Source organism: Numida meleagris, chromosome 4 (assembly GCF_002078875.1).
Source record: "Numida meleagris isolate 19003 breed g44 Domestic line chromosome 4, NumMel1.0, whole genome shotgun sequence".
Classification (NCBI taxonomy): domain Eukaryota; kingdom Metazoa; phylum Chordata; class Aves; order Galliformes; family Numididae; genus Numida; species Numida meleagris.
In genome coordinates, this window is record NC_034412.1 from 66,414,711 (window position 1) to 66,438,101 (window position 23,391).

Here is a 23,391-nt window from a genome sequence, read left to right on the forward strand (position 1 = left end):
TGCTGTGACTTGATTTTGACTGATTTAGCATCTATTTTCCCGCATGTGATTTATATCCTTAATGCTATTGCAGCATGAAGAGATCAGATTAAAGAAAGAAAAATAAAAGTTACAGTCCTTTGGGAAAGATTTGTAGAGCCAGAGTTACTTTATGCCTTTCTGTTTGCTTTCTCCATTGTGATTAAAACCAAGAAAAGGAAGGACTAGAGGGCTCAGCTGTGCTCACTTAATTCCAGCTATGGAAAGGCAGCAGTGAGTGGAGCCTAAGTTCTCTCCTGGGTGCCCCAAGATCTGTGTAAAATGAATTACTGGTGGCATTCCAGTTGTTATTTGAGTTGTAGCACGTCAAAACATCACTGCCAAATTCCTTTAATGGTACTAAAGTAGCTAGCAATGTTACATACAAAATGAATGAATACTGAGTGAATATTTTTCTTATCTGTTCTTCTAACAAGTCGATCAGGATTAAAGCATATAGAGCAGCATGCAGTAGCCTCTTTAGTTCTGCGACAGGGAGCTGGAGTCTCCAGTCCTACTGGCATAACCTTGCATGAACACTAAACCACTGAGGAAAAGAGCACTGTACCTTCTACATCTTACTTTGTGTTTGGTCTGATCTCTGAATGTTCGTTTTAGATGCAAGTCATTAGGGTTATCGTTCTGTCAAAATAGAAACAGTTAACAGAGATGAAAAATAAAAAATAGAGATTCCTGCCCAACATGTGCTAGTGTGGCACGTGATCAAAAGCAGAGAAAACAGTAGCTGTTTTCTTCATTTTCTTAATGATTTTTCTTTGCACAGTCCTTTCTCACTTAAAATAAAGATAAGTGCATAACATAGCAGAAAAACTGACCCCAATTAATAATTATGGTTTAAATTCTCAATCTGACTGCATTCTCTGTGCAGTTTGAAACAGGTGCTTCATGGTACCTTAGCAACATCCTTCTATGGAGATGATACCGAGATGGCTGGGATCTAATATCCTGGAGGAAGCCATAGTGCTACACCTCCTTGGACCAAGCTGTGAATTTGATGGCATGCATCTCCCTGACATTTCCTTTCAGTTGTGCACCTGCACTGTCATCTGTCTGTTGGAGGACTAGAGATTCTGACATCTTCTCATCACTCAATGTATCTAATAATTATAGTTGGGGAGAAAAAGAATCATGTGAAATTTCATGATGCTTACTGACCAAATTTCAACTCCAGCTTTTGAGAAATGTAATGTTTGAAGTTGGGGAAGAAGTAGGGGGGGGGAACATGGAAATGTTGCGTCTTAACATGTCAACGATTTCCTTTAAACTGTCTGTACTATAGATTAAGCACCGGAAGGAAATTATTGTGTGAGCTGTCACTAACGGTGAGTCTGTGGATACAGGCTATAGTAATGACTGAAATGTTCGAGATCTTGCTCTGCTGCCAAAGACTAATGGTAGATTCTTCATTGCTTCATTGTATTTCTCTCACTGAAAAAAAAGAGAGAGAGAGAGAGACAGAGAAATAAAGGGGTGGGAAAAGCCACCCTGAAGGTGGTGGGTTTAACTAATGTCAGATGATAAAATTGCACTTACATACCTTTGTTGAAAAAAGGAATCAATCATAAAGGAATGCAATGAGTTACTAATGTTTATCTTTCTACATTTTGTAGCAGCATGCGGAAGCCACACTGACATGGCAGCTGTGAAACACAACATCCCTGCTGAACGGGAAGATCTTATCCGTGCGCAGAAACAAGTGAAAAAGGGGGCAATTTCTGTGGACGAAGCCCTTGACAGATGTACACAGTGGCAGAATGAAAAACAGAGACTGCAGACCACTCCCCAGGTAGGACTCTGAATATTTGTTTCTTGATGAAATCTTGGTCAGAAGTTTAGAAAACAAACTCTTGTATTTTGGCTCCTACATATGAGATCAAAAATTAGGGTTGTGATTTATTATGTCATGATTTATACGCCTGTCAGCTCCCAAGGAACTTGCTGCTTGTGGTTCTGAGTCTTATAGATACCTGTTTCCACTGATGCTTATTGGAGATGCTTCCTGAATTTATTTTGGTTGAATTTAGGTGCTGCTGCATTTGATAAAAATCCCAAGTTAAATATGCTGATCTCCTAAGATTTTATTTTACACTGTTAAGGGAGACGTAGGTACATGCATCTTTTATGAAACCTCCGTCTTTCTGTAGCTGAACAAAACAAATGTGCTTTTGAGCACTGTCAGCTAACAAAAATATGACTACTTCAAACATACATTGTTAATATATATTGACTGCCTCAGGCTTTATGCCTGTCTGAAGGTGTTGATTCTACCTAGTGAAATTCACAATTCTCAGAAAAACTCTTCAGCTCCTTTATATTCAGCGTATGGAGTAAAATGAGGCGCACAAAAACAAGATTTACAAAAGCCCACACAGTGAGTCACTGAAAGAATTGCATCAAAGCTAGATGATAGGCTGAGGAGAAAGGCGCAGTGAAGAAGTTTGTTAATTACTTCCAACAAGACAGCTGGAAGAAGAGGTTATGCCCTCATTTTATATGAGGTCATTCATTAACAAAAATAATTTATTGTTGCCTTTTGAGTACATCTAGTAGAAAGAGGAATACTAAGGCTAGTCTGCTGCTCTGTGGAGTGGGAGAGCTATCAGATGCTGCTAACGAGGGGAAATTAAATGCCCTTTTGTTTGTATTTACTGAAAAAAATCATATGAGCTTTGTCATCACAATGGAACACTTATTAGCAAAAGTGCGAGGCCTTAGAACGGTTTAGGTGTACAGCCCCCAGACCATGCCCCAGCAGCACAGTGTGAGCTGTTCTCAGCAGTGTAGGCCTGTGGGGGTGTCCCCCTGAATCTGTCTGCAGCAAAGTGCCCAGATGGGAACAGCAGCACTGCTCCCTTAGCTGGGGAATTACATATGGAGGAGGTGGAATCTAATCCGTGCAAAAGATAGCAGCATACAGCATAAGTATTTTTGTTGTTGTTAACTTGAAGATGCTTGTATTTGAGGGAGGATTTACTTGGCCTGATATCACTGCTTAAGGAACAGGGTTGTTTATACCCTTCCCTGTGTATACGAATTTTGTATTGTGCCATAGAAAAGTCTTTTGCTGTTACCCCGCCATGAATGTAATGAATTAGCTTCATGCTATCACTGCAGTCGACTGGTCTTCCCTGGGATTTTGAGGAGGAAAAAAAAAAAAAAATCAGTTGTCCAATGTTAAAAATTAAAACTCAACTCTCTGTAATTTAACCCCAGAATCAGTGTAACTTGCTGCTGGGAAATAAACACCACAGGACTCAGGGCAGTGTTCAAGATGTTAGAGTCCAGCTTTATGGAGTTATTTATTATTTCTAAGTTATTTAATATTTGTGAAGGAAACTTCCATTAAATAAAAAACATGCATTAAAAATCAATAAAGGAAAAAGTACGCTACCTTAAAGCCACCAGTACTGGAAAGAGACTAGAAAAGGAAAATCTGAATGGTAAGTTGCCCTTTCTTTTGGCTTTTAAAACACCAAAGGCTTGTAACGTTAACAAGTACACTGCTAAAGTTGGGTGCGAAGCATTGGCTTCATAATAAGCATATTCTGCATCTTTTCACATCTAAGTAAGTTGGTGTAGTGTAATCAGGACTTACATGGGGTTGAGATTGCAACCCAAGAATAAGCTCAGTGAGAGTTAATGAGGGAGAAAATTCAGCAGGTCTTTGCAGCTCAGCTTTTCTGTAGTCATTATTTCCTACTGCTTTGTCAGATTAGATTGGATGATTCCTTTATGACAATTTACTTGATGACTTGGGTATTTTATTTGTAAATCAGCTATCAGTTTGCACTTGTATTCCTTGATGAGCTTTCTATTGCCACAATAGTTCAGAATTGTGATTCAATAATCAAAGTTATACCATTAGTCATTTAAAATGCTTTTTACCTTTGTGATTCAGTGGTCTCTGCAGCTGAATAAATCACCTGTACTTCCTGCAAAGTATTTTGTTGTTATGAAAAGATTGTTTTAGGCGTTACTGGCTTTAGGCCTGGGATTTCTGTAAACTTCAGTGTATACACATTCTTGGAGGGAAAATGTAGTGGGTTTTTTGACACGAGATTTAGTAGTACAATCTTTAATTTAATCACGTAAATGATATTTCTTTACTATAAGAGGGGAAAAATAATCCACAGTATTGCTTTGATTTATTCTATTAGACAGTGTTATATCTACATAGACTTGATAGTTGAGATGCTGTAAATAAGTGAAATTCTTACCAGCCCTGTTTCAGAGTTGCAGGTCAGACTATTTCTGTTTCAGCTTGGTAGGGGTGCAGCAGCCTGCACATGTGAGTGGGCTGAGTCCTTTCAGCCTTCTTAAGGTGCTCAGAGCTAAAATCTGCTCTCTATAGACAAGGCAGAGCTCACAGTGACATGAAGTTGATTGTTGGAAAGCATTTGGCTGTAGGGTTTTCTTTTAAGGTCACATCAGTCTGGTCAATGTTGCTGTCTTCTTTCCAGCATTCAGCTAGTTAGTAAAACAATGTAGTAGCAACACCAGAATTTAAAATGTACTGTAACAGTGAGGCTTGTATTACCCAGTAACTCAGATAATGATCACTATGTCCCCTTCTGATCCTAACCTCCCTGCCATCTGTTATGCTATTTTATATCCTGTGATGAATATAAAGCAGAAATACAATGGGAAGAATCATTATGTAAGCCCTGGTTCTATCCAGCAATACACTGTCAGATTTAAATCCTTGAAAATAAGAACTTTTAGCAGATGGAACTCCATCTACAGCTGGAGCATATTACTGATGAGTAAAGAAAGGTGTCAGAAAAAGCATTACCTAAATCTAGATTGCCTGAATCAAAAATGACAATTGCATTCTTTTCTCTTTAATAGTTCTAAGGAAAGCAGAGAAGAGAGCATTCACTTTTGGGACTTTGCACCATATGGCATTGAATAAGACAGTGCTATGAATGTTAGCAGTTCTCAGATTTGTTTAACAGAGTCTAATTTTTATACCTGCATCTAGAATCTCCAGCTGTACCTTTAAAATCATGGGCTTTTACCGCCAGCTTCCGTGTTTGAAATCAGGATTCGGATACCATTTTCATAGGCTGTTCTTGAAGACTTAATGTGGAATTTAAACAGATCATATCAGGAGCCTGTTAGAAAAGGAATTTGATTTTTAATGAGAGAAGAAAATATATGCTATAAATAAGTAAGGAACATAATTTTTAGTTTCTCGATAAGTTTGATCTTGCTTCCACTGTAATGAAAGTTATTAATGAGAGCAGCAGTAAGTTCAGTCTTCTATTATAGCGTTTGATGATATCTTGAAGTCCACGTCTCATTTTGCAACAGTTTAATATAGGATTTAATAGCATGTACATTAAAAAAAAAGATTTTGAAACAAAAAGGAAGTTCTGTCACTCTGAGTGAAATTTCTACCAGAGAAACTATTTTAAGGACAACTAAATAAGCACTAAGAATGTAGAATGTTCATTTGTGGAAAAGTACAGACACTAATTCATCTCGTTACTGTATACTACATATATGGTCTTGTCCATAGGCATTTAATATCTTTTTTCCAATGAGGGATATAAGTAAGTCAGCCATCAGCTCTACAACAATAAAGCTTTATTAAAATTTAATGAAAACACATCCTTGATTTGGGGACCAAGGCTCCATTTTCAAATGTGAGCAGCCAAGAATATTGGGGGTTACTTAGGGTTTTCCTTGCCAGCTTTCCTGAAAGTGCTGTAGTGCTGAACTAGAAGTAGCCTGTTGCCTATGGGAAACTTCATCTGTAAGTTAGGCTCATATCTGATTTGGAAAGCTAGCAGACAAGTGAGGCCTTTACAGGCATTTAGCATCCCTATTTTGTGGCACACACCCATTTTTTAAAAACCTACAGAATGCCTATCTGCATCTTTTAGACATGTGAACTACCTCTATGAGCATTGCTTAGCTGTTTCTGAAAACGAGATTGAAAAATCTGCCTTCTAGTTCAGTTACATTATGGCACCTTATGTGCCACGTCCCACAGATTTAGTCATCCAGCTTCTAAAAATAAGTACAAGACTGCAAAAACTGCATAAGGTGCTTTAAGAATTGCCTATAGTTAGTTAGATAAATATCTCTTCATAGCTGATCTCTGTGGAACCTGGAACTTGGTCTTGTGTTAGGGATATAGCTTGCATTGTATTACTGAATCTTACTATTGCATATTCCTCATCCAAACAGGCAGTAACTCACTGCTTCACTGCTGGGTAATGAGTAGGACAGGGGCCACGGAAGATGAACTATAACTCAGGTGGACTTCAGAAGGCTAGTACTACATTATGCAAATATTAGCCATTAAAAAAAAAGTAGTCAGTAACTTAGATGATAGTTTTAAATGAAGGTAGGTCTCAGGAAGCACATCAGATGCTTAGTCCTCCAGTGACACCTATGGGGGGAACAGGCAATTCAGTCTCCAGCTCCTTGTCAAGACTGGCACAGTAGGTGGTCTGCTGAGAAAGGCAAAGGGCTTTTTCCACTGAAATTTCACGGGGGAAAAATTTTCACAGGACTGAAAAATATTTAATAGCTGAGCTGTTAGCTGTTAATCAGTAGGTACTTAGACAGCTGATCATTAATGGCGTCTCTCTGTCACTGAAAGTGGCCTTCATGTCCAAGAAACAACAACTTCACCACCTGTTGCTATGGACTGTTTAATACAGACCCACTCCTGTAAGACACTGCGTACAGCCAGCCATCACTCCAGTAAAAGCAACCTCCAGCAGAATTTCTTCTTCCAGATTGTGATTTCCAGCTTTTTAGATGCCTATTACAGTAAAGCAGACAGTAAAGTTTAATTAAGTTTGCTCAACCAGCTGCCAAAGACCAAATCTCTTCCTCAGCTTCATCCAAAAAACACCAGAAGAGCACTACTGAACTTTCACAAACTGTCAGTTCATTGATTAAGTTTGCTGTCCCCGACACTTGGCTTTGATCCTCAGCCTTCATCAGCACCTTGTCGTCAGTCCAAGCTGCTAGCAGACTGCTTATTCAACAGTTGACTCCACTCCAGTGTGCAGGTGGTGTCTAAGCAGACATTTCCCAAACCAGCACTTCATTTGGAACCTGTTAACGAATAGGAAGATGAACAAAGCCTCTCATTTTGACACATGGATCTCTGGGAACTCAGACTATCTTACCTAACCCTGTTATCCCAGTTAAAATAACTCAGCCTTTTCAAGAACCTATGAACATTTGTATGTGTCACTAGAGGGTGTGGAAGTCATTATAAAGAAAAAATATATATATTTTTTTTTTACCTAAACAGTACATATTGCAATCAGGACTGCCAGTCTTGCAAACATATATTCGTTGAAAATTTACAGTGGTATCTGTTGGACTTGTGAAGCTACAGCTTTAGCCTGGTTTATTTCCAGCTAAAGTATTTTGTAGCTTCACACAATGCTTACAGTATTAAATATGTATACATATACATACATAATAACAACATAGTAAATATAAATAACAAAAATCAGTTTCCTGCTCATTTGTCACCAAATTAGGCCTTCGTGAGCCAAGCCCACAGTTAAACTGTTGACTAAAGAATTCACAAAGACAACCGACTTTTCCATGTACCCTCACAAACGCACTCCTTTAGCCTCTTTGGGTGGTTATCCTTGCTGTTAAAAGTACAAAACCCACCTCATGTCATTCTCCCACACAACACTCACCTATTTTTGTGGATGCTCTATTACTCCTCTGCTCCCAGGGACATGCGCTGCACTCATATTTGAAGGAAAACACACAAAAGTGACTCATGTATGTATTCTGTGAAATATTCAACTTTGAATGATGTTCTGTACTGGCCTAATTTATTGCTGATATGTACATGACTAGTCATTAATTGCATCTATTTCTTTTTAGCGTCCAGTTAGGACTCCAGCAGAGAAGGAAGAGATGCCTAATTAACAGAGGTAAGAGCATGTATACAAAAAAATACCCAAGGCATTATTCGTCATGGAAACCAATGCTTGTGGAAGTACTTTTCATCAGAGTTCATTCGCATAACAATAGAACGGAAGAGCATCTTGATCAGACGTCTGATTTCACAAAAAAAAAAAAAGAAAACGATCGGACATTCTGGTTTATATTAGAACATATTCTGTCCGGTTTCAACCTGTTCTTGTTACCTCAGGGCAAACGTGCAAGCAGTTAGTCCACTAAAAGGCTAAAAGCTATGTTAGAGTGTAGCCCTACATACAGAACGTACATGCGTATCAAACACACTCAATACTTAAGTTGTATAGGTGGAAAAAGGTTGTGTAGAGGCATACAGAAATGCTGATTAACCTGGAGACCAAAGGTCATTTAAGTGCTAGAAAATTTCCCCGTGGTGAGACATGTTCCCTGAACAGCAGCATTTCCTGATGTTTCTGTTACAGATTTTGTCTGTCTTGCTTTTTGGCATCTAATAAGATCTGGAATAGTTTGTTTTGATATTATTTTTATGTGCACCCTTCTACGTATAATCACATGCAGTTTTAAAACTGTGTATACTTTTCAGTGAAAATTGGTCATTAGGCTTGCTGCTAAGAACATAAGAGTAAATAAATATTTTAGAGTAGTCATCGTTTTTGCTTGTTTACTTATATATTTTAATCAATTTTGTTTTCAGCCTCTGTTCTGAGAACAGGGTTACCAGGAACTGAACTCAGATCAGCAGCTGAGGCTGTAGACAGACTTCATGAATTATCTTGCATTTATTCTGAGCATGAGACACAGTGAAATAATCACCTGGTAAATTTACTTTGATAATTCCTCATTTATTGAAAAATGATGAATGGATGTTGTTAAAAGTTTAAGGCCAAGAGCCAGGATGTCTGCATCCTCTTAACATATGTACAAGTCTTGTCCCTGAGATCTTTACAAATTTACGGTACCTCGATCCAGGCACTGGATTTCTTTGGTTTGTTGGTCTCCACAAGAATAGTCCGGGCAGAGCAGCTCCAAACGTTGTATTTATTCTTCAGATAAGTTTAGAACTTGATACTGAAAATTTCAAAGTTAAAGTTTCAGTTACGAGCAGTATTTTGCATGGTTTGAGTTATAAGAGGGACCAAATACGATTTGTTCACAATATCAAAATGGTACAGATTATCCCTGAAGACAAATGTAATAAAGCCTTTGGATCAAAATAACTAACAATTTGCTTTTCCAACTTTTCCAAGTCTGGAGGATGACATGTTTTACCGATTGTAGCTTCTAGATTTTTTGGTGGCTCTGAATATGGATGCTCTTCAGCGAGGCTTTTTTTGCCACCCTTTTCCACATATAAAGGAGAGGGCAGTTTCTCCCAGTGAGAACTGAATTCCTCTATCTTATCACTGAAGTATAGTGCCCACCATAAAACAGGTACCTCCTTTCCTGCTGCTTGTCCTCTAAATTATTTGTTCAAGCTACTCTGTAATTCTCATAAAAACTAAAAATACCAGTCCTCTGACATGACCTGAAAATGAAAGAAATTGTCACTGCCTCTTCAAGAGGCAGCTCAGCTCCTCACCTGGGTTTTCCTTGCAGCTGTTCCTCTGAGTAGGGCTGAGGTCACCTGCACCAAATGGCTAAAAAAGCTCTGAAGTTGGAGAAAATTGTTTGAATGAACAACTCGGTAATAGCAGAGGTGCTTGCAAGCTGCAGATTGCTAATGTGAAATGAATCATTCAAGGAGGGAGGGGGAACTACCCCTGAGATTAGAATAAGTGGTCTCTGTCCATTTTAGAAGGTGAGTTACGTGTGGGAAGACTTAGAAGATACAGCTTATCTAGGACATTCTGTAAATTGTTTGTGAATTATCCAAATTCAGAGGATCTCCACTTCTACAAATAGGCCTCTGTAGCTTTCTTCGGTTTTCTGTCTTCAGATTGGTACAGGGACGTTATAGTACAACAGCACTGAAGATGCTGCTAGTTGAAATGCAAAGCATTTACATAGGGGCTCGTGCGCCACAGCTGTAAAGCAGCAGGACAGCCAGGTAAGGTGGGGTTTGAGGATTTTTCCTCCCTCCTTTACCTCACTCTCAGAAAGATCACATTGAGAGAAAAACAACAAGGTTTAAAAGGGAGTGTTCATTTACCTGCATAGACCAGAAAACCTGTATTTATAGTGAAATTCTGAAATCCTCTTGGAAACCGTGTTTGACGTTTATAGTGCCAGCGTCCTCTTTCAAAGTAATGAGAAAGTTCAGTGTATGCAATGCCTGGGAGGACTGGACAGTTCCTGAAAGAAATGAATTAGTTAAAGTTAAAATCTGGGGAAAAAAGAATTGTCTGTTAACAGTCCAGTACCAATTCCTACTGATGTATTTCCTTATGAAAAGTTGTGAGGAAATTTGAACGTTTAATTATTGCTAGCAGTCAACTACTACATTTCTCTTGTTAATATCCTGACTTTCCAAACAAACAACAATGCAGAAGCTCTTAGTTATTTTAACCACTCAGATCATCATACCTTTCGAGCCAGCAGGTGGGCTACGCGTTCGAGTTTCTCACGCTTTTCAGCCATTACTATGTTTGATCTAATTCAAAAAGAAAAAAAAGAAGGAAGTCCATTCAGTCATGAGCATTCTTTATTTTTTTCTTACAGGGCAGCTCTTCAGACAGCTGTGCATCACTTTCCCCAGTCTGGCAGCCCCTGTGGCCCCAGGCTGCGCCCCAAGAGGCTCCAGTGCTGGCACACAGCACGGCAACGCAGCCGTCACTGCGCCTGCAGCATCACAGGATCGCGCACCTGGGCCAGCTCTGGAAGAAGTCCACTGTCACTTAAAGCAAATGAATAAGATTTCTTGTAAAGTCAGCACTGAATTTTAGTCTTTCTTTGCCAATTTTTTTCTCCAAATGACAGTTGAATATGAATATATATATATATATACACCTACATATAAAGATACATCGCATGCTTTGATTGCTTTCAAACTGTTCAATTTTTCTTTAATGCTTGACATTGTTAAGAAGTGGATTTTATACACAAAAGAGGAAGAAAACGAAAAGTTGAAGATCATGATTATATAAAGATCATACACAAAGTTTAATTTCTACTTTTCATTAAATATTTTTGTATAAACTTTGTATGCAAGTTTGTCTTTCATAGGAATAAAAGTTGTACTTGTGAGTTTTAACACATGTAGTCAAAGTGAAACTAATTTCTAAAGTAAAACTGTACAAATTAAAAATGTAAATCAGTACTAATTATGTACTACTGCATTAAAGTAATTAAAATAATTGTATTTAAAGGAAAATGTTTTATCTAATAAATTGCTGAAGATCAAGCGACACCCAGAGTAAAGCAAAAAAAGCTCTCATTGCATTTACAAGGCAAAAGTAAAGACACCAAATACAGTTAATGGGTAGAATAGTCTGCACTTACGCAGTGAAATACAAATAATTATTTGAATGACCATGTGATGATACAGGAGTGTGCGAGAGGGCTTGCTCAAACACACAAGAGAACAAAACGAACATGTATCCAGCTTGCAGAGGGTATGGAAGAACATTGATCATTTAAGTAGTAGCTTACATAGACTTCTCCCACCCTTGTTATCTGAAGTAACTGAACTTTGTGGAAATAATCTGAAAAAGCAGGTGAATGTACAGCTGTCCCAGAAAGCCCCACAGAGGCCATAATCTTTACCTTCCTCTTAGTTGCTTGCTATTCACTGACATCTTTAGGAACCCAAGATTTTCAAAGCAAGCTCCCCATCAGGCACGCTATAAGACTGAGAGTTTTGTTAGGAGAAACTGAGGACTCCTTTGTAATCAGAAACTTTCAAGATACGCACAACTCCTGATCCCTAGCTACAAGTTAAAGTGACCAAAATTCAGAAGGCGGGGGGTGGGTGGTGGTGGGGGATTTGATGTTCAGACTTACAAGCCTTGAGGGTCATATTTCCTCCATTTCAATCATTAACTTCCTGTGCCAAGAACCATTACAAATAAAAGCAAGCCAAAAAGGCATTATTGGGATTTTATAATAATGAGAGAATCTTGTGGAGGAGCATTAGTGTCCACATATGATTTTAGGCTAATTAAAATTCTATTTTAAAGGGGCTGATTAAACATTTTCAGGAAATTGTCTGTTCTCTGGGGAAACCTCCCATTTCTGTGAGGAGCACTCCCACAAACACTGCAGATGTATTGCTATGAAGTTATAAGTATTCAGTGACTGCTGTATCAACACGGCAGCACAGCTTTGTATTCTGTATGAAGACTTCTCTTCAGCTACTTAAGCCACAGCAAAAGCCTTGAAATGTAGAATGCCTTCCAGATCTGGAATTACAGGCAGCGCCTATGACCTGAGGAACCTTGCCATGTGGGCTTGGAATGGGATATATTACTTGAAAAACCTAAATGCATATAATCTGCTTTTTTTTTTTCCCCCTCTTAAGCAGCATATCTTAAAAATATATATATATATATATGCATTTATGTTCTTATAAACCTAGCTAGTCAGAGTATCCTCCAGCAATGATTTCCAAAGAGACCAAATATAAGCTGAAGAAAAGAATACAAACCATGAAACATTTATTCATGTTGGTGCCTGGTGTTTTTTCTCTGTTTTCTTCCCATCAAGTTTGTTGTTGTTTCCATAGCGAAGAAGATGAAGGGACTGTTCTGGAGTCAGTCCTCTTGGATCTCCTGGCACGATCTGGGTCCACTCCGCGCTACCACGGGGGAGGCAATGGCTTCTTTGCCCCCTGCAAGAGGGCACCTGGGAATCATTGAGATTTGGGGTCAGTGGTAAGAAACGAAAAAACTTTGTGAAGTTACATCAAGGAAACTTTAGAGGTTTCCTGGCAAACAAACTAGAAGCCATCAAAGCCCCAAAGTTGTAATTCCCCTTCAGGGAAAACAAAGTGTGCTCTGTCTTTTGGGCATAGGAAAATTAGGATCTATTCCACAGCTTCCCACCCAGGGTGATTTAGGATTACCCCAAACAAAGCACTTCATTCTCTGATTTTGCTGCTTCATAGAAGTTCAGATCTGAGTGTACCAAGTACAGCAGTGCCAGTGTTACAGGCAGCTTCCTGTTCCAAGCCCAGCAGTTGGGAACACAACCAGGGAATTCCTTGTTCCTGTAAGTTTAAGCACAGAAGAAACTATTGTTACATGGCAATGACAATCAAGTTTTTAGAAGTTTAAAGGCTAAATTCGACCCAGAAGAAGCACGCTAAAGCCCCAATACCATAAATGAGATTTAAAGAGCAAGAAAGCTCCAGTAATCCTTCAACAGGAAGGGCAGGAGTCACAGGCACCTGGTATTTTTCATGGGTGAAGCGTTTGTTTGTAGGGAATTTTCACAAGCGAGCCCTAGCTCCCAAAGACACTGACAAATGGCAGGCGAGCCCTCCCAGCCAGCATAAGCACTTCTCTTTTTTTAGTCTCCCCGTAATTTCCTAAGGCTATGTCATTCTTTCAGGCAGCAAGTGCAGGGAGCATTTGACAGACACAATGTCTCGCTGTTGCACAATAGAAGCATAATAAGAGTAAATATTTTAAACAGCTAAAGCTATCACCGAGACAACTTTAATCTTGAGCCCCAATGTGCAAAAAGCAATAGCATTTCCAACTGTTGCAGCTGGGACTGCTACTCGTGCCGCTTTCGCAAAAGTACAGCTATGTCACAGCACCCAGGTAGGTCACAAAAGATCCAAGAAATCAGCAGGGAAGATACAGTGTCACTTTAGGGAAGAAATGCTTGCAACGCCTGAGATTTGCTCCCCTTCATCACTCTGATGCTCAGCTGGGGGAGGATTTGACACCAACAGTTCTGTGCCTCCTCTGACTGCTGGCCTTTTAATGGAGAGCAAAAAGCCTTTTGATAACTTACGTTCAATATCTCAGCTATACAGTTGTTGATATACAGAACCTTTACTGTCAAGGCTCATCACTAAGATGTTCTGACACAAAGGAAGTCCTGAAGTTCTGATAACCAAATGTGCTTTACTAACAGGAAACACCGAGTCTCATTTTAGCAGTGCATGGACTGTGAACCAAATCACAGGAACCTAGAAGCCCAGCTGACACAAGATTCCCGTTGTAGGTGCTCTACAACATTATCTTCATTGTAAGCTAAAAGATTCACTAATTGACTGATCAGCAACGTACCACCACTCTACCCTTCCAGCTATCAGTATGTATTCCATGAACTCAACCAGTAATCCATTCAACGTAAGTATTTTAAGCATGATAACGTGCAAGAGAAAGAAAACAATCCAAGCAGGTTCTCGGTGACATCAGTGATCAGCAAGCCACAGCTGGTGCCAGAGCGCTGACCTCACAGGGACATGGCTGGCTCTGCTGGGACACGCCTCGCTGCAGAGGAGCTTGCACTGAACAATCAGTGCTCGAGTGTTTGCCGCTATCTGCGAGGCAACCCATGGCTCAGACGCAGCATGCCGTCCACAAGGGTGCAGCGTGCCCTTGCTGGATGCTCACCCTACGAGCAGTGCGGCAACAGTAGTACGAAACACAGCAAAACAAGAATAAAACTGATGCCCTGCCTTTGTTTTCTGAAAGAACCTATAACGCTTGCAGGAATTTAAGTATTGCAGGAGATTCATTTTAGCCTTGGTTGGAGATCTCTACTGTGAGCAGAGCAGGAGCAAATGACGAGAGCTGCCCTGACAGACCTGGAGGGGCTGCTGATGCAGGAGCGCGGAGCCGTGCAGACCGACTGCCTGTCCCCTTGGTGTGCCCAGCCAGCACTCGGCCTGGCTCCCTTCGGCCTTCCCGCTGCGCCACTCTGAGGTGAGTCGTTCCAGAAGCAGCCTCACGATGAGCCATCCCCAGTGAGGTTTTGGGATGTACTGTGCCTCACTGCAATGTTGATGCGTTAGGCATCAGTGATCAAAACAGTGATCAAAACACAGAGCTACGTGAAGAGAGAAGGAAGAGTTCGGTGAAGACAGAAAGCAGGCCTGGGGAAGTGACGGTCACCTGGCGCTGGGCTCCTAGTACCAGGAAGCAGACGGCCTATTCCAGCGTCACCACCAGCTCTCTACAAGTGTTAGGAAAGCTTGGATCAGCCGCTTCGTACAGATGGCACAGACCAGGAGCTGAGTGCTCAGGTCTCAGTGCTCCCCTCCGCTCTGTCCCCACACAAGGACAGCAGAGGTCCCACGTAGGCAACAAACCACGGGAAGAGAGCACCCGGCACGGACACCTCTGGTTGGTACGGTCAGCAGTGCCAAGCGGAATTCAAAAGTGAAAAATACACGTGTTAGCTGCGGTTGTTTGCAGATGCAAGTGGAACAAGACATGCTCATATGGGATATCTGAACCGCATCATTGTCTGAACAAACAAAATAATGTGTGGAAAACCTCTACCAGCGAGAATTAAGCTTACTGCTGCCACCTATGCAGAGCATGCAGCAATCTGCTGAAAGGACGGGAAGGAGGAATCACAAGAGCATAATCCATCTCTTGTGGCAAAAGTGACCGAAGATTTTTTCAACATGAGATGAAGGTAAGAGCAGAGCAAAAGAAAAGAAAAGAAGGAGGCAGCGTCCCGTTCTGGTCATTTCACTGCCACATAAATCCTTATTGTCTCCTGCCCGCATAAAGTAGAAGTTTACAAGACACAAATGCATTGTGAGAGGAGCCTTGGAGGAAAGACGCACCAAAAAACTCTCAGCAGGACCATCTGTCCTTGGGTACTTTCTGTCGGTGTGTCCTGCTGAGTGAGGGTGAGCACCAAGCTCCCTTCCTGTCACACGATATGAGTTACCTCATTTATTTATTTATTTTTAGCAGAAGTATCATTATCAACATTCCACATTCTGAATGTTGATCTGAATTCAGTTCCCATTTCCTTTGCCCATTTTACATATGGATGTCACACTTGTGACTCCTTGTATGCCTTGCAAGAATACGTGCTATAAACAAAACTGCACGCTGGAGGCATGGCAAAGTAAAAACACATATACCATTTGCAGAATTAATCTGAGAGCAGGACTCCAACAACAGGAGCTTTCTAGAGCACAAGTTGGTTTCCCAGTATAGCCTCAGGGAAAGCCACACTTCTGCTTCTTCCATCCCCACCCCACCAGGCAACAGCTCCCTCAAAACAGCAAGTAGCTCTCCCTGTAGCCCAGTGCTGCACAACCCAACTGCTCGGCCCTGTAAGGGGAGCTGGGGCAGCGGCGTGTTGCAAAACAAGGTAAGCGCATAATTGGTGGATGCAAAACAGGCTTCCTTCCCCACCTAAACAAGATGGCTTAACCCCTGCATGGGACCCAGGGCTTACATACCCCTTGTGCTGGGATGTTCTCTCTGCGTTTCCTTTCCGGAACAGTGACTGAGTGGCCATCAGTCCCCCTTTAGGGCCACAGTTAATTGGATGAAGGCTGGAACAGTGACAAATTTCTGACGTTTCAATGGTAGGGACAAAATAGCTTCCCATTTGCAGCTCCAAGGCTTCAGGCAGGAGATGTGCTAAGTTACCCAGACCTGGTGGTCACTGTCACCCTGCCATCGCTCTTTTTGTGGGATGACCGGTCTATCGTTCACCTTTGAACCTAAGACATCTAACTCACACGAAGTAACACAGATTAACAGTTGTAATTGCACAAACTCATAATTTAAAGTGCTTATGGCACTACCGAGGAAAAGCAGCAATGTGACCTGCATAGCCCATCTGGCCCCCATCCAGCTGGAGCTGAGCAAAGCCCCACCAGTTTACACACAGCTACAGCTGGCTCATTTAAGCAGCCCCCTTATATTTCAGCAAAATAGCAGTGCGAAAGGTAATAGCATTCCTGACAAGTCACGTGGGCTGAATTATGTCCAGGAGAGCGCGGGCCTATTGCTCCGGTATCAACACAGATCAAGAGGAAGCTGCTATGCCCCTGGGAGGGCACTCCTCAGTGCAGCCCAGGGGCTATGAAAGAGCTGCCACCTGGAGTACATGTTGGGTATTTGGTTTGTTGCATTTTGCATTGCTATTTTCCCCACCGCACACACAATCAAACCTAATGAGAGTAGATAGGGCTACTGCAAGTTATTTTTCTCAGCTATGGGAAAGAGCGCAAACCCCCAACCCCAGAGATCTGCACCATGGCTGCCTCTCTCCTCCTCTGCCCTGATCCAGTGCTGCACACCTGCATGAGGCACAGCTCAGCCACTGCCCCCTGCCATCTAAGCTCAGTACATGCCTGGAGGAAGAGATGCCAATATCACACCCGCACGTTTCTCCTCCTGCCCAGCCGCCCTCCCAGCGGGCATGAAGGACGCATCCACCCCCATGGCAAGGCAGCTAACACTGAGGTTGAGGGTTTATTTTTAATCTCTTCCCTTACCATTCTGCACACCCAGCTGCAGCCAGGAGCAACACAAAACCATCTCAGGACTGGAGAGCTCCCTTTTAACAGGGACAGGCCCCAGATACTGACTTCCAAACTCAACAGACAATGAAACAACTGCGTGTCCATTGTGCCACACTGATGGGTCTGTTTGCTGAATGCTTCTGGCTTCAGGATACTGGGACACCTGACTCAGTCACTCAGCGGCTCTCACACCACCAAGCACTCCTTACTCAGAGGGTGGTGAGGCACTGGCACAGGCTGCCCAGTGAGGTTGTGGATGCCCCATCCCTGGAGGCGCTCAAGGCCAGGCTGGATGGGGCCATGGGCAGCCTGATCTAGTGGGTGGCAACCCTGCCCATGGCAGGGAGGTTGGAAATGGATGATATTTGAGGTCCCTTCCAACCCAAAACATTCTATGATTCTATGATTACCCAGCAGGGAGCCTAGTGAGACACGCTGTGCCATGGGAGTCTCAGCACATTTGCTTGGGAAATCCAAACATGCTTTGGAAAAACACCGGCATCAGGGCACTTCCCCCTGAGATCACAGAAACAAAGGCATGCCCAAGACAGAAACAAACCCGAATTCCAGAGGCTGGGGGAGTGAAAACTCCTCACTCCTCTTTGTGCTTGTGTACATCATTGTAGGGAACACATAGTGGTGGGCGAGCCAGCTTCAAGCCTCCTCTTTCCACCCACAGCTTCTGCTGCATTTACCGCTGCTCCATCACTCATTCACACTCCCTCAGCCGCTCACCCACATACACTCCTTGCTGACGGCACAGCTGCACGTACGCATTCAGAACTACAGGAACTGCCTTTGTAATTCCGCTATTGAGAGAACAAGCAGCGGCAGCGAGAGCGGGCTCGGAGGGGCTGCTCAGGACAGAGTGCTGCAGGTGCACACCACACACTCATCCAGCATGCTGGCATTCCGGCTAACTGATGCAAAGCCACTGAGACAGCCCCTGGGGGCTCTTTGCAAGAGCAACTTCTGCTAATTTTAGATCCGAGACAGCATCAGTAACCATCAAACATGGGAAGTGGGATTTTCAAAGAAGCTGAAGGCAGCTGAAATCAGTGAGAACAGGCTGTTTCTTTCAGGCTCTCTTGAAGAGCTCAGCCCTGGTAGCCATGGGAAAGGCAGATCCCCACTGCAGTCTGCAGCGAGAGGTGACCCTGCTGTCCCAGCAGACCCATCAATAGCCTGGGAACACCAGGGCAGACCACACACTTCTTCCCGGGGCAAACAGGGCCTGCACGCCCAGGTGCACACCGACCTGAGGTTCAGGACCACAGTTCTGCCTCATAAAACGAAGAGTGTGACCCAGCAGAGAGCTGTACAAACAGCCCTGCAAGTGCTATTTCAGCCTCCCAGAAATCCACGTTACAAACCTGGGCGTCACCAGCATGACACGATACACGCAATAGCAAAGGGAAGATGCAATGTGGCACAGACACAGAGCACAACAGCAGGAGCAGCACAATTCATGTACTTTGTCTTCATTATTTGACAGTTCACCACCTCTCCAGGTGGAAGCCCACAATCTCTTATCAGCAACGTGCTCAGCTGATCGCAGCAGCACCAACCACAGTAGATTCTCCAGTAGCCAGAATGTAACAACCCCCACCATAGCTGCAGACTGGAAGTGCCACGTTAATCAATTTGGTCTCAGTGTAGGTGTGGGATGCTTATGAATCACTGCACCTCAGCGCAGCAGAGGGACTGGATCACTACTCAGCCGGATAGCCAGCAGCACGCACCACACAGCAACACGATACACAAAGCATGAAAAAAAAATCATTATCAAGGGAAGGCTTTCAACCCTGAATACATGAAACAAAGCTTCTAAATTGTACAGGCCATTAAATAAATACACCAGTCTCAAACATGGTGACTACTTGCTAGGGATACGCTGCAAAATTTATGCTCACTTTAAAAGAAACAAGGAGGAAAATGAGGGATGCTCTCGCTGTTACCGTGCAGCCATGGTTCAGGCAACAGGGCCTGCCAGCACAGGGCAGCAGGTGCCACACACAGCTTGATCCCACATTGCCATTATGAGCAACTGTACTACTCCAGGGGTGTCACAGGGAGCCCCGCTGCCATCCCCCTGCTGTGGGGAACACAGGGAACACATGTTCCTTGAAGATTTGGTCCTTGCAATTTGAGCTCTTAAAGGAGATGAAGGCATTAAGCTCTGAGATACATCCCAAATCTAAGCATCGTCCAAAGGAGTGAAAGTTGCTTGAGTGAGGCAACTTGGCCCCATCCTAAGGCACCAAAACCTGCACGTGCTGTAGGAAGGATCAGAATACCCGTTTGTAAGGAAATAAGGGTGCAACACATCCAAAGTCAGTGCTGAGTAGCATAACACAAAATCTGTGCTCATTTAGGAATGGAGCCTCCCCAGGCCTTCTCAGGCAACTAGCGGTTTCCACCTAACTTCAAAAAAACATAAAGCTGCTGAAACAGGAAGCAAGGCTAGAACAAGAGCAGTACAGCACACGCTGGTGTACTGTCAGGACAGAGTGCACAAGAAGCTTTGAGCAAGTTCCCGTTCTGGTTATTTTGTCTGAAATTGTTCACTTGTTGCTGAAATGCATGGCACTTTCTCAGCTTTCCGGCTGGCTGCATTGCAGGGATGGCTGCATTCACGCCATCCACAACCACTGCAAGCCTCCTGGAGTCAAACTCTCCACTGTGAAAGGCATCCAACAAACATAAGATATTTATTAGCAGCAGCATGGGAAGTAAATAATGGGATGGAGGAGCACTCTTCCTATGCTTTCAAATATTTAGACAAATGAGGCTTAAAAGCCATTTATTTTGGAATCACTGTTGCCAGTGATTAACACGTTATAACTACTCAGCCTTGCCTTAATCTCTCTGGGCAGAGAAGGAAACATTGCATTAACCTACACTGTTTGTTCATAATTTCCAAACTGAATCTTTGTTATGTTACTCTAGGGCCCAGAGGTCCAACGTAGATGGAATTGCTTTTTCAGATGCCCACAGCCCAAGACTGGCAGGTTTTGAGTTAGTACCTTGCGCTAAATGGCACAGCTGCTCACTGTGCTCTCTGCAGAATGGGAATTATCAGTGCAATATTATTAGCTGTGCTACCAAACAGTTTGTTTTAAAATTAATTGTATTGCCAGGAACATCCTTTGCTTCCTTTTCCCTAAGTTCAGTAACTATGCAGTAGTAAAACTGGCAGAGATGTCTCATCAGCAGCAGCAGCACTGTTGAAGGGGATTTTAATGATAATATCGGGGGAATTCAGGCATATGAGAGATTCAGGTGGTTCCTTTGTTGATTTGGGGTGGAGTGTTTTTTTTTTTTTTTTTTTGATAATATCGGGGGAATTCAGGCATATGAGAGATTCAGGTGGTTCCTTTGTTGATTTGGGGTGGAGTGTTTTTTTTTTTTTTTTTTTGCTGTGTTCATTTGTTTTAGATTTACTGATATGTAAGGGAGCTCAGTGCTCCAGCAGTCAGCAGTGGGAGGGGAAGAAGGAAAAAAAATAAAGAGGACGGATGACACCAGAAATCCTTCCAGTCTTAACATCTCCAAACAAAAGTCCAGAAAATACTTGAATTATAAAGAAACAGAGAAGGCTCAGCTCAGCAGACCTGACAGCGCTTGTCCACCCCTACACTGGATATGAAAGTATAATTTGTAATTAACATTTTAGCTGATACATTCCGTGTTAGTCTTAGTATTCATCCAGAATCCTGCTTCTGCTCTAATATGTCTGCCTAAATTCTTCTTAATTTTTGACAAATTGTTTTTCATCAATAGTATTCTAGCTAATAGCCAACTCCCTACTTGGCATCACAGTGTACCTTCAGCTTCTTTTCAGATTTGTCTTGCAATGGAGAGCTCCTTTATTTACAACTCTCCTTTCAAAATGCCTGCAACACATGCCCGGAATACAGATCAGTGCCTCAGAGATTCCAACCTTCATTAACCATGGGTAGGGTTAACGGAGACTGCTCAGGGGAGCCTGCAAACACCAACTCCAGAGCTCCCAACAGTCAGCTCAGATAACTTCAGAGCAGCACCGAGGTGTGATGCATTGATAGAGCAAGTCTCTTAGCAAGCCTAGAGAAAAAGAAGAAAGCATGACAAGCTGCAGGAGAAGTGAAGTCATAAGAAGATGAGATGCCAGGCTGAGTTCACACTGTCAAATCAGGCACATTTTTTCCTCTCCTGTTCAAGTAAAATATACAATCTGCAGAAGCCTGGATGAGAAACTTGGAAGAAACATCCAGCCATCACTGTGATTAGTTCATCGAGAAATTCTGCTGAATCTGCAGTTGTTGCTAAAGCAACAGAAAGCTTATACTGAAGCAAAAAACTGATGAAGGATTGAAGCTGACAACACACTGCTATTTCTGAAAATTAGGTAACACGCATCACCTCCACACACCCAATCTTGAAATCTATTGTTTTCCATGTTTTGCACTATGGGATAATTGTGCAAGAACAGCGAGGTTGAGCTCAGGAAGTCAAGTAGAAAAGTGTAACGCTGGAATGTATGTAAAGATACAGAAAGAATAAACTCAACATATATGTAAAAGAGTGAACCGAAAAGGCAAGATCAAGAAGCAACAGAAAGAAAATACCTGTAAATCAGCCACTGAACCTCTTGCTAAAAATATAGCTGTGACCAACAATATATCAATGTAAAGAACATTTGATGTGCATAGCATAGCTGATTAGATTTACACATTCATAAACATACCTCAGGTCATGAGCTAGCCACCGGATATTTTTTTCTTTGGGGGTTAGGGGGAGGGGGATGGTATCTATCTTATCTCATTACCACTGCTGTACTCTGCTCTTATTTTACTCTGGAAGCAGACATATTAGTGAAAACACATGTAAGAAATCGCAAATTTTGTTTGAATTCATCCACAGGATTATTTGTGATGTGCTTAATATTGTGGCCTAATTTCTTAAAGATTAAGGAAACACAGTGTCTGTAGATTAAAAAAAAAGAAGAAGTGTAACAAGCCACGGTAATGAATGCAGGCTCTCATGTGTCCTTTTGAAATTGAAATCCACTGGAAAGTGAGAAGAAACATCCAGCTTTGTTACCAGAAATCAGTGCTGGGAGTATATTTTGAAACCTGCAGGAGCTGGAGGCCATGGGTCTTCTCCTCCCTCACAGCACAGCCCTACCACAAGCAGCAGGCCATCCCTGCTGAGCAGCAGGAGGCAGCAACATTGGGTGGCATTACGCCACGAGAGCTGCACAGTACCTGCCCCTGCACTTCAGAAGCGATGCGGGGGCTACCAAACCCCTCAGCAACATCAAACCAACAGGAAGCCAAAGAAAAGGCTCAGCAGAACTACACAAGCAGATCTCATTCAAAGCAAATCCTGATCTGGGGAAGCCTTACCGATCAGAACGCATCTGTCAGGATTTCTTTGCCATTTAATATTTTGAATTATGCCCCAGAACCAAGCAAGTAATACATTTGCCTCATGCAATCATTTGTTAAGAGTTACAAGGAGTAGAGCTAATTGTTCAGACTTCAGTTTCTTCAGAATAGACTTCAAGTATTTGGAAAATGACACACTGTTACTCATCCTCCCCCTCCCCCATCAGTTCTTCAGTAGTATGTGACTTCAGGAACATGTACCCATGCTACAACTCCCTAAGAGTTAAATGAGTTTGGAAAAGGGATATTTACTATGGGTTAAACGTACTTGTGGTTGATATGTTTTTGTTGGTTTTTTTTGCTTTAATATGCTTCATCCAGGTCCCTCTTCCTCCCCCAAAAACAAAAGGAAACATTTTATTGTTTTCACTTCAAGAATGGTAGACAACTCCAAATTAACTGTCAGTTCCTTCCATTTCATCTCTTACCAGATTTTCATCGAGGTTTGTTGGTTGTTTTTTTCTTTTTTTAATGATCACAGTTAAAGGTGCACACACACAGGAACTTGACTGATCTTCCAAATAATCCATTATACATAGAATAAGCCAGCAAACTAGAGCAATTTATTGTAGCAGGAAGGCAATAAAGATATTC

At 42.2% G+C, this 23,391-nt stretch overlaps 1 protein-coding gene and 1 long non-coding RNA gene across 6 annotated transcripts in view; one reads left to right on the forward strand and one right to left on the reverse strand.

The window, feature by feature from the left end:
- BANK1 (B-cell scaffold protein with ankyrin repeats 1) overlaps positions 1-11,281 on the forward strand; it is a 142,118-nt gene extending 130,837 nt beyond the window's left edge. For 2 of the 3 annotated variants that reach the window (XM_021396059.1, XM_021396058.1), the window contains exons 12-14: positions 1,650-1,825; positions 7,915-7,964; positions 10,630-11,281. In XM_021396059.1, the coding sequence (XP_021251734.1) occupies positions 1,650-1,825; positions 7,915-7,959 (221 nt within the window). In that variant the 3' untranslated portion in view covers positions 7,960-7,964; positions 10,630-11,281. Of the gene's footprint in view, positions 1-1,649; positions 1,826-3,415; positions 4,462-7,914; positions 7,965-10,629 lie in introns of those variants that run through there. The other variant, XM_021396060.1, reaches the window with a different exon arrangement.
- The window catches only part of LOC110398434, a 31,582-nt gene continuing 13,347 nt past the window's right edge, over positions 5,157-23,391 (reverse strand). Inside the window, exons 2-8 of one of the 3 annotated variants that reach the window (XR_002438378.1) lie at positions 12,971-13,114; positions 12,554-12,750; positions 10,495-10,561; positions 10,121-10,263; positions 9,551-9,619; positions 7,722-9,039; positions 5,157-7,116 (exon numbers count right to left, since the gene is read on the reverse strand). This is a non-coding gene — a long non-coding RNA (uncharacterized LOC110398434). Of the gene's footprint in view, positions 7,117-7,721; positions 9,040-9,550; positions 9,620-10,120; positions 10,264-10,494; positions 10,562-12,553; positions 12,751-12,970; positions 20,688-23,391 lie in introns of those variants that run through there. The other 2 variants (XR_002438379.1, XR_002438377.1) reach the window with 2 other exon arrangements.